The sequence below is a fragment of the Sarcophilus harrisii genome, chromosome 5 (assembly GCF_902635505.1).
Source record: "Sarcophilus harrisii chromosome 5, mSarHar1.11, whole genome shotgun sequence".
NCBI classification, from domain to species: Eukaryota; Metazoa; Chordata; class Mammalia; order Dasyuromorphia; family Dasyuridae; genus Sarcophilus; species Sarcophilus harrisii.
In genome coordinates this window covers 117,358,684-117,368,950 of record NC_045430.1, presented here as the reverse complement: position 1 = coordinate 117,368,950, position 10,267 = coordinate 117,358,684, and the positions used below count along the sequence as shown (strand labels likewise).

At 40.8% G+C, this 10,267-nt stretch overlaps 1 protein-coding gene and 1 pseudogene across 1 annotated transcript; one reads left to right on the top strand and one right to left on the bottom strand.

Moving 5' to 3' along the window:
• Nucleotides 1-1,268: 1,268 nt before the first annotated feature.
• Nucleotides 1,269-5,088, bottom strand: LOC111721069 (annotated as a pseudogene).
• A 294-nt stretch (nt 5,089-5,382) lies between these two features.
• Nucleotides 5,383-6,501, top strand: ELP5 (elongator acetyltransferase complex subunit 5). Its single transcript, XM_012550670.3, has one exon. It carries the CDS (start codon nt 5,455-5,457, stop codon nt 6,307-6,309), a length of 855 nt encoding a protein of 284 aa, XP_012406124.1. The 5' UTR covers nt 5,383-5,454; the 3' UTR covers nt 6,310-6,501.
• Nucleotides 6,502-10,267: the final 3,766 nt, after the last annotated feature.

The window sequence follows — 10,267 nt, the reverse complement described above, 5'->3', positions numbered from 1 at the left end:
ACCTGTGGACTGAGATCTCTGGAAGACACCATTGTTATTATCCCAGTCACTGCCATTGCTTGGATCATTGCTGCTGACCCGGTTGCTGCTGCTATCAGTGCCCAGCTGCCACTGCTGTTGATTTAATGGCTTCCAAAGCCTGATCCTGAGCTGGGGCTCACCTCACATCTAGTGCACCAAACCTTTTCTGCTGAGCTGTCCTTGGCCTTTGTGGGATGAGAGGTCTGGAGATTGCTGCCACTGCTGCAGATTCAGAAGTCCCACTACGTGTTCCTTGTTTTGTGGGGCCTGGGCTGACGTAGTCTGCATTGTAATAAGAGTTCCAGACTCACCCCCATGCAATAGATCTTTCCTGCTGAACTTCCAAGCTGCCTTCGGCTGGAAAATTGTTCGACCCAGTCTTTTCGTGGATTATAAAGCTTTAAAATTTGTTTGTAGTCATTATTTAAAGGTATTTCAAATGGTTTGAGGGAAGACTTGCTTGAGTCCCTATCTTTACTCTGTCGTCTTGGCTCTGCTCCTCCCCTCCCCTTATTTTTCTAAAATAAAATTCCAGAGATATCAAGAAAAAAAAAAGTCTGGAGGAATAAAATGACAGAAAGTAAGAATGTGTTTTAAAAAAATAATAATAATGGGAATGCACAGGGAACTAAGTTTGTTGATTTTCTTTTAAGATATCAACTAAGCAGAAGCTAAAGGTAGTGGAAGAATGACACAAAAGGCCTATAGAACAATCTTATGAGAAGGGCAAAAGCTTAGAAAGATGAGGCTCACAGACAAATCTAAGGACAACAAAAAGGCTTTTTAAATAATTTTTAAAATGTATTGGTTAAAAAAACCTCAAAGACAGTATAATACTGCAGTTGCGTGTGGAAGAGATAATAGTTACTGACTGTGGAGGGCTCTTTCTTGGCTTTTGTTTTCTCTGCAAAGAAAAGTAGTCTTTGGACTAGGAAGGAAAGAAAAGTGATTAATAGGAAATTGCATTCAAGATAAGTAGGGAAAGAATGAGAGAAAATCTAGCTGTTTCATATATTTCAACTCATCAGACCCAGATGAATTTTATCCTTGGGTACTGTACCTTTCTTTGTATTTCTGTAACTTAGTACACTGCTATGAAATATAATGGACACAATGTTTATTGACTGACTTAGGTACTGAACTATTGTCAATGATCTTTTAAAAAATCAAAGAGGATGGAAAAAGTATGATAAGCCTAAGGAATGACAGAGGTCCCCCCAAAAGAAAAGACAGGGAGAAGAATAAGTTAGCAAGTTTGATTTTAATTCCATTAGACATAAGTATCTAGAAAAGGTGATCTCATCAATCAATTAGTATTTATTAAGTGCCTCCTGTGTGCTAATCATTGTGAAAGGACAGAACATACAAGACAATATGTGCTCAAAAGAAGCTTATGTTTTAATGGGAAAAACAAGTACTCATAAAAACACCATAAATATGAAGTGGATAAATACCAATGTATGTAACATAAACAAAGTGAAGCCTTTTGCTTTTTTTACATTCGTTATTTTCTGCTATTGGCCCACCACCAACCCCACTTAGTCTTTCCTTAGAGGCATTTAGGCATTTCAGTAGATGAAATGCTGACCCTATATCAGGAAGACCTAAGTTCAAATACTACTTCAGATAGCTTAACAGCTAGGTGACCCTTAATTTTAACTTCTCAACTTCTGCCTCAGTTTCTTCAACTGTAAAATGAGAATAATAGCATTTACCTTCCAGGGTTGTGGTGATTATATGAAAGGTACTTAATGTTTCTTGCATTCTTTGTAATATTTATAACTTTCCTTTAGAGAACATTTAAAAGAACCTTTTTCATTATCCATGAGGATTTGACAGCTGAACCAGAATTCTTAAGATATCTATATAGCAAGGGCTGTCCCCATCATTTAGCAAAAGGGTATCATTTTGTGGCTTGAAGGAAAACAAATGGTCATTCCCAATTTCTTCTCTGACCTTTCTCTAAAAGAAACAATTTTCTTCCAGGAAAAGAAGTTGATGGTTGGGGCCTGAAGATTGGCCACTCTGTTCTGGGGAGGTGGAGAAGAAAGGAGCCATCCTGATCTAGAATTATAAGATATATGTTCTCTTAAATATTGTTCTAAGGGATGTGATTTTCAGTCTCAACCTAAACTACTGATTGCTAGTCATCAATAGAGATGGGGAAGGGGAAGAAAGACATCACTCCTCCAAGGTTTATAATCAAGGCTTGACACACAATACCTTCCCTCTAAACACCAGTTCCATAATAAACACAGAAGAAACCCATTTATCCAATTCTCTATCAAAAAAGATATCAAAGAAAGCATACATAATGAAAATATGTAACAAACAATAGTGTAGGAGGTGGTCTATCACTGGTAGTGAGGTAACTAATTTCATTTAGTTGAGAGTGCTAGATCTCACCAAGAAGTTCAACAAAATCTCTAATGTAGCAAGCTGGAGATAGGGACATAATGGAGATTAAAAATTCCTCTCCTTGGCTTCTTAAAAGTCTTTTCCTTCAGCATCCTTAAGTAGAGTTGGCATTTTCCATCTTTTTTGAAGGTGGAAGCTAGAAATACTCAAAGCAACTACAAAGCCCTAAAAGACTCAACTACAAAAGACCTAAAGAGACTCATTGGCATTCTTTCCTGTTCTCAACAGCTCTGCCCTGCCCCACATGCAGGGATAGGAGATTGCTGTCCACCTATGAGGAGAGAATCCCACATTTAGGGACTTTGGGATTCAGATTACAGCTAAAAGAGCAATGGGGATTCTCCATTTTGCTGAGCTCCCAGGAGAAAATAGGAAGCAAGAAGGAGAGGGCTTGCCCATGAACACACAAGGCAGCAAGTCTGTTTGGGATGGAGCCAACTCCTGTTTCTGCCTTCTTTCCTTTGATAAAATCTCAAAAGCATTGGACATCTCTCCTCTTCCTAGTAACAACTATCAGAGCAGTTGCAGAAGCAAGAGCAGAGCAAAGAAAGCAACAGACTAACTAGGAAGTATCACTGACACACAAACCACCAGGGAGAAAAAGAGCCCACTTGGTTATTGGAGTAGCAAGGCAAAAATAATTAATGACCAATTGTTGCAAAGTAAAAGTAGTAATAGAAGTAATTGTTGTTGTGGCATTTATGTAGTACTTTAAAGTTTGCAAAATGCTTTACAAATATCCTCATTTTATCTTAAAGACAAACCCTGGACCCTTTTTTAAAAGTTATGTTTATTTAGCATGTATACATAAAAGAGAATTTACCATTTGATTCTGCCCAGCAGAAAACATTCATAAACTCATAATAAATGAATAGGAAGGGGCCTAAAACCCACAATAGTGGTTGGCTTGGTGCAATTCTGCCAGTTACATCTTTAGGACAGTAGAGAGCTAAATTGAGGTGCTGGATGGACCATGGTCATGTTGAAGTTAACATTAGAATAAGCATGCACCATAACCAAAGTTCTGATTGATGCTCTCAAAATATTACCATTGCCAGCCTTTGTCCATTCTCCCTCTGGCAATGAGATGCCCTTGACTACCATTAGAAGGCCTTTTTTTTTTTTTCAATAAAAGCCAAGGAAATAGTAGTAAAATTTTTATCAGGCCAAGATTTAAACCTCCATTTCATCACAATTTTATTTTTAGGGACCAAATCTAAAAACTCCCCAGTTACATTTCCATCCAGCAAGCGAAACTTTAAATCTTCATCTGCTTCTAATACAGCAAAAACATGAGTAAAGATCTGAACCACCTCATGAGTAAAAAAATACCCTAAAGAAGTCCTCTGGTGATGTTAAGAAAGCATACTCCAGAATGATCTTGCATGTAGGCTGACTAGCTAAAGTAGGTAAGATCTTTCCCTGCATAAATTCTGTTTTAAGAGTCCTGACATAAGTTTCCACTGAATCTTAGATCTTTGTCACACCTTCTTGCTTCATTAAGGCCAAAAGAATTGTATCAGGGCCATCTTTAGCAAGCTATTTTTTTCATTGACATTGTTCTCATCTGTCAAGTTGAAGACCTCAATGTGTCCTCTGATTATCACTCATGACTTGGAAGTACCAATCCCATTCAGTTTGATGATCCACTCAAAGAAGACAAGTTTGCCTTTGTGATTCTTGGCTGATGTCTCTCCACCAAGTTTGCTCACTTCTGTCACCTCACAGCTGCCCTCTTCACCTTACACCTGGATCACCACAAACAGGGAATTCTGCTTATCAGTGGACCAGTTTGAAGCATCTTATTTCAGTCTAAAGCAAGTTATTGACTTTAGAGGCATCTGCCCACTCCTCCAAGCTCCAGTCTGTCACTGTCTTACTATGATCAGCCCCATTTTACAGAAGGAACTAAGATTGACACAAGTTTTTACTTGCCCCAGAGCTTCACAATTAGTGTCTGAAGCTATCTTCTATTGTATATATGTGGTCAACAAAACCAAAAGGTGTTCCTAGTCTTGGGCTCCTTTTTCTACTTCTAAAAAGTAGACGTCTAAAAAGGGCTATGTCAAAACTTATGCTGTATATTCATTTCTATCATATGCTCTTCCTTTGCCGTACAGATTTTTGATTTCACTGTTTATCCACATCAGACGACTTTTTCTTCATGAGAATTATCTTCCTTTGTGTCTTCAGAATTTCATTCTTGAGAACTTAGGGTCCTCCGATTAACTTTCCATTCTTCTTGAGCGATTCAATAATTATCTTCTTTTTTTTTCTTTGCTAACTTATTTTCATGCCATCTTTATTTTAGTACTCGCATTTATGCAGCTCTCCAGGTTTTCCAAGTGCTTTGCTTTTTTTCCGCGAGACAATTTTGAGGGTAGCTTTCTCCATTTTTTACGGGAGGAAATCAAGGCCGACAGAGCTTGAAGTGAACTGACCAGAGGGAGTCCCACAGAACTCGGATCCAGCGTCTACTACTACTACTGCGCCACCTAGCGGCCTGGACTTCCCAAGCTTGTTAAAATGATAACAGAGGTAACCTTGAGGACAATTTGAGAGCCAGAGCTGTCCAGGTAGAGGGAGTAGTGTGGCGCACGCGCACCGGCCCACTGCCTGTCCGTCGTGAAGCGCCCGCTCACAAAGGTTATAACGGTTATTTATCCCGGCGACCTAAGAAGGGACGCTCTCTTCGAAAGGCCGTATTCCGCTGGCACTAATTTCTTACGCTGGTCTGGGAGAGCGGCCGCCAATCCTTCCTCTGCTTCTTTGTATTTCCCCGCTCTCACCCCTCAGTTTCTCACCGCACAAGCCGCACAGCCGCGGCTCTCGAAATTGCCGCTGGACCCGCAGGCGCGCCTTTCCTCGGCCCCGCCTCCCGCGCGGAGGGCGGCCTGTGACGTCAAAGTACGCGACCCGAAGAGGCCTTTGGGACCCGCGCGAGTGAAAGGAGATCTGAACTCAAGCCCCGTGACGCCATCAGGGCGCGTCTGCGGCTGGGAAGCGGCAGGGAAAATGCTGCAGCTGCTCGCGAGCCGCGGCGATCTGGTCCTGCTCCGAGACTCGGTGGAGTGGGAGGGCCGGAGCCTGCTGAAGGCTTTGATTCGGGAGATCGCCCTGAAAGGAGAGCAAGTGCACGTCCTGGGCTGCGAGGTAAGCGAGGAGGCTTTCCGGGAAGGCTTCGACTCGGACACCAACCGCCGGCTCGTTTACCACGATGTCTTCAGGGATCCCCAAGGCTGCGCCGGGATCGGGGGGCCCCTGGGGGCCCTGAGAGCGTGCTTGAGGGGAGCAGACGCCGGGCCGTGCACCCTGGCCGTGGACTCCCTCAGCTGGCTGCTGCTCCGCGCCCCGTGCAGTGCCCTCTGCCAGGCGCTGCGGGCTCTGGGCCGGGGCCAGCTCCGGGTTCTGGGCCTGCTGCATGAGGACGTGCACGGGCCGGGGCCCGTGGGCGCCTTGGGGAGCCTGGCCCAGGTGCAGGTGACTGTGGGAGGGAGCGCGGGCGGCGCCGTGGCCCGCGTTCTGCGGCCGAAGCCCCGCCACCGCCCCACCGAGCAGACCCATTGGTTCTCCGTACTGCCTGACTTCAGCCTGCGCTTCCATAAGGAACCCTCTTTGGAGGCCCCGCTCCAGCACGCACCCCCGGCGGCCACGGCGGACGCTCTGGCGGGCCTGACCTTTAACATCCACCTATCGGAGAAGGAAAAAGAGGCCCGCGATACGCTCGCCTTGCCCTTCCATTTCAGTTCTGAGAAACAACAGTCCCTGCTTCGTCCTGCTCCGGCCTCTTCCGCCAGCCAAATATTTTATGAGCCAGATGCTGAAGACTACCTGGACCAGGAAGATCCAGACGATGACCTGGATGTCTGATGCTTCAGGAAGGCCTAGACCCGGGGACTGTACCATAATCGTATCTCAGCTTCATGTAAGCCAGAAATGGACAGAATTGCTTTTGAAAATCCCTCAAGATGCCCATTAAACGTAATAACAGTATCTTCCAACAGTTGTGACCGGAAAAGGGTTAGGATCTCTTTTTTAAAAGTCATTCTATTAGAGAGAAGGTTGCACAGAAGTGGTTGCTGTAGAAATAATCGGATATAAATTTTATTTTTCGCTATAGCTAATTCTTGATCAGAAGATAGAAGACTAACTTGTCTTCTTAAATGGGAAGAAAACTTTTGATGGTTAGCGGTTTTTTACATATTCATGTGATTATATTAAAGATGGACCCACATCACAATATAAACTGCTTCAACAGAAAATGCAAGGGAACAGTTAATCAGGGGCCTTCTAACTGATCAGAAATTCTCATTAGCTCTGCCATTCTCAAGATTATAGACACACTTAAGAAATTCCAGAATCACAAAATCATGTACTCATAGTACCATTGAATGTAGTAACAGGTTTCATCTGTTATTTGAATTGTTTTTCTCTTTTTAATGATTGTCCAAATACAATTAAGTTAATTTGAGATTAAAAATAAAAGGGTGGGGATGAGTTTGGTTAAATTTGGAAGAAAAGAAGAATCAAAGGAGGGGTTGGACCATGGTTGGTAGTGGAAAGATTAAAACCATTAATGGAGAGAAGAGAGCTGCATGGTTTTTATTTTGAAGGTTTTCTCTGCTAAAGAGAATAATCTTTGGAAAGGGGAGCAGGTATCAAGAATGAATTTCTTTCCAGGTTAAGCATAATGGTATTTATCAGAGAAGAGCCTCAGATATGTTGGACTAGGGCACTTCCATGGAATTGGGCCTCCTCCCTTCCCACTGTTAGCCATACCATGCTTTAACTAGAGCACTTCTATAAACCTCAACATGCTTCCTGGCTTCTTCAGTGGCCCCATAATAAATCTCTTCAAATGACACATAAACTTGGAATCTTTGTCAGGAATATTCCAGAACAAAAGCTCCTGATTGGTCTCTTAGTCCCTGATAGGTGAGGAAGGGGACCTAGGTATGCCAAAAATGATAGACTACTGAGCCAAGTCTCTCTGTAGAGTTTAAAAGGAGTGCTTTCACCTTCTTGCTCACTGTCTTCCTGATGGTCAAGTATGTCAAGCATAACTCAGACTTTCAGTGATGAGAGAGACAATTGATTCATCCCTTCACAGTTTTGGCAGCTGTTCATACATGACAGTGAGAGTATGTGCAGTCTAAGACTGATTAAATCTCAGTGCCCCTAGCTTCTTCCTTGTTTCTTATACTGAGCAGAGGTCACCAAGTATTAATTCTGAGATGAATATTTCTAGTCTTGGTAGCAGTCTTGTAAACTCAAGAATCTCTTGATTCCAGGATTCAGTGCAATTTGCATAGTGGAAAGTGTTTCCTGTTTGGACAGTAATTCTTAGAAGAGAAGAAAAGTAACCACTGACAGGATGAGCTTGGTTTGCTAGAAAAAAATGGGCCTTGAGTGAACTGAGCAGATGGACAGTGTAGAGCTGAAGTGAACATATTTAAGATTGGCCCATTTAGCAATCCCACAAGTTTCCTAGAAACCTTTATCTTTTGGGAGAATATAATAAAAATTATGAGTTACTATATCATGTTTAAATATTTGTCAGTGTGTGCTTTTGAGTCTTGTTTTAAACATTTCCTTTGTGATCAAGGAAATAGCCATCTAATACTTTTTATGTGTTTTGTACTTTATTAAGTATATAATATATATTTATAAATTAAAAGATTTACTTGATATACTAAGCATCTTTCTGTAAGGGCTTTTTCATTATTTTGAGGCAATCTGGCCCCAGACATTTAATTGTGTGACTCTGGGGAAGTCACAACTCCAATTGCCCCACCAAAAAAAAAAAAAAAAAGAATTAAAACATTATTTTTGGGTAGCTCCTAATTATATGTCAAACCAAAGCTTTAAGAGAAGTTCCCTCAAGGGCCTTGGAATGAAGGTGTAATGAGCCACAGATTGCTAGAGAGCCTGATGCCCTTGCTTTGGATTTTTTTCTCCCTCTAAACAGGAATTTTATCCTTGTGGGTCCAGAGCTGGGTCCTCATTGCTGGAAAGGATACAGCACTTGTGCTGTTGTTCCTTGCATAGGTAACAAAATAATGTGAGAGTATGTGGCTGTTTAGTATATTAACCCCTTTTCAATTGATCAACAGACATTAATGGCCTACTGTGTGTCAGTTACTGTACTAAGCAATGAGCCTTTTGATAATAGATAGTTCATAAATTAATCAATGTCATTATTTGTTAATAAGTTTCCCTAATTTTTATTTCTTAACATGGGATAGTGACATGGAAAGGAACAGGAAATGTCTTGATTCTAAGACAGACAAAAGGTATTAACAAAACAAAAACAAAATTGAAAATTTTAGTGTTGAAAGACTAGAGAATTTGTATGTTTTATATTGATAAGAGAAATGCAAATTAAAATAACTGAAGTACCATCTCACACCCATCAGACTGGCAAATATAACAAAAAAGGAAAATGATCAATATTGAACAAAATGTGGGAAAACGGACACTAATGCACTGTTGATGGTGGTCCCTTCCATTACACAGCAATTGATCCAGCTATTCTGGAGAGTATTTTGAAATTATGTACAAAAGGCTATAAAACTGCTCTTTTGTTCCAGCAAAGCACTATTAGGTCTCTATCCCAAAGAAATCTGCCAAAAAAGAGAAAACCTATTTGTACAAAAAATGTCACAGCTATTTTTGTGATGGATAAGAACTGGAAATTGAGGGGATGTCCATCAATTGGGGAAATGACTAAACAAGGTGTGCTATATGATTGTAGTGAAATATTGTGCTATAAGAAATGACAAGAAGGATACTTTCAAAAGAAATTTGAAAAGACTTACAGGAACTGATGCAAAATGAAGTGAGCAGAACCAGGAGAACATTAGTACCCAATAATAGCAATATTGTATGATGAAGAATTGTGAATGACTTGGGCATTCTCAGCAATACAATTCCAAATTCCAAATGATTCATGATAAAATGCTTTCTGTCTCCAGAGGAAAACATTGATGACATCTCAAAATTGACTAAAGCACACTATTTTCACTTTTTTTTTTTTTGGGGGGGGGGGGGGGGGGGGGGGGGGGGGTTCAAGCTTTCTTGCACAAAATGACTAATATGGAAATATTTTACATGAATGTATATATGTAACATCAGATTGCTTACCATCTCATGGAGGAGGAAGAATATCAGGAAATACTATATACCATTGTATGCCAGGAAAACTATAAAATTAAAGGTAATGGAAATTCATCTAAAAATAGTTATATTGTCCACATTGACATATGACTATGATAGAAATAGTATTGCGCTATATAAATGGGGGGGGTAATTTCTGAAAAACCTGGCAAGACCCCCATGAATATGATACAAAGAACAATCAGTATATCATTGTGCACAGTAACAGCAATATTGTGATGATTCACTAAAAATCAAGTGATAGAGATTGAGGAAAAACAAAAAGACAAACAAACAAAAGAAAGTCTTCTGAGTTCTATAAATTCTTTCTGGGCATGTAACCATTTAAAATTACTTTTTGAAGTAGAAGAGATTATTATTTTTGTTTAACTTCATTGCCCTCCTCTAAAGATGAAAGTCGATCTTTCTTATTCCCATAGTAAGTTTTTATGATTGGGTTCTCTCTCTCTCTCTCTCTCTTTTTTTTTTTTTTTTTTTTTTTTGGTGAGAAGTATTAGTTTAAGTACCTCTAATCCTGAGGTGGAAGACTGGTGCTTTTACTTTACTTCAACTTTCCTTTGGGAAGAACCCTAAACCATAATCTTCCCCCTCCCTTAAGTGCTCACAGCTGGCAGTGTCCCTGCCCCAGTGTTGCTGCACTCATAGGTTATGC

What these genes read in the sequence shown, in the direction of transcription:
- ELP5 (XM_012550670.3), top strand. Translation starts at nt 5,455, where the DNA reads ATGCTGCAGCTGCTCGCGAGCCGCGGCGATCTGGTCCTGCTCCGAGAC.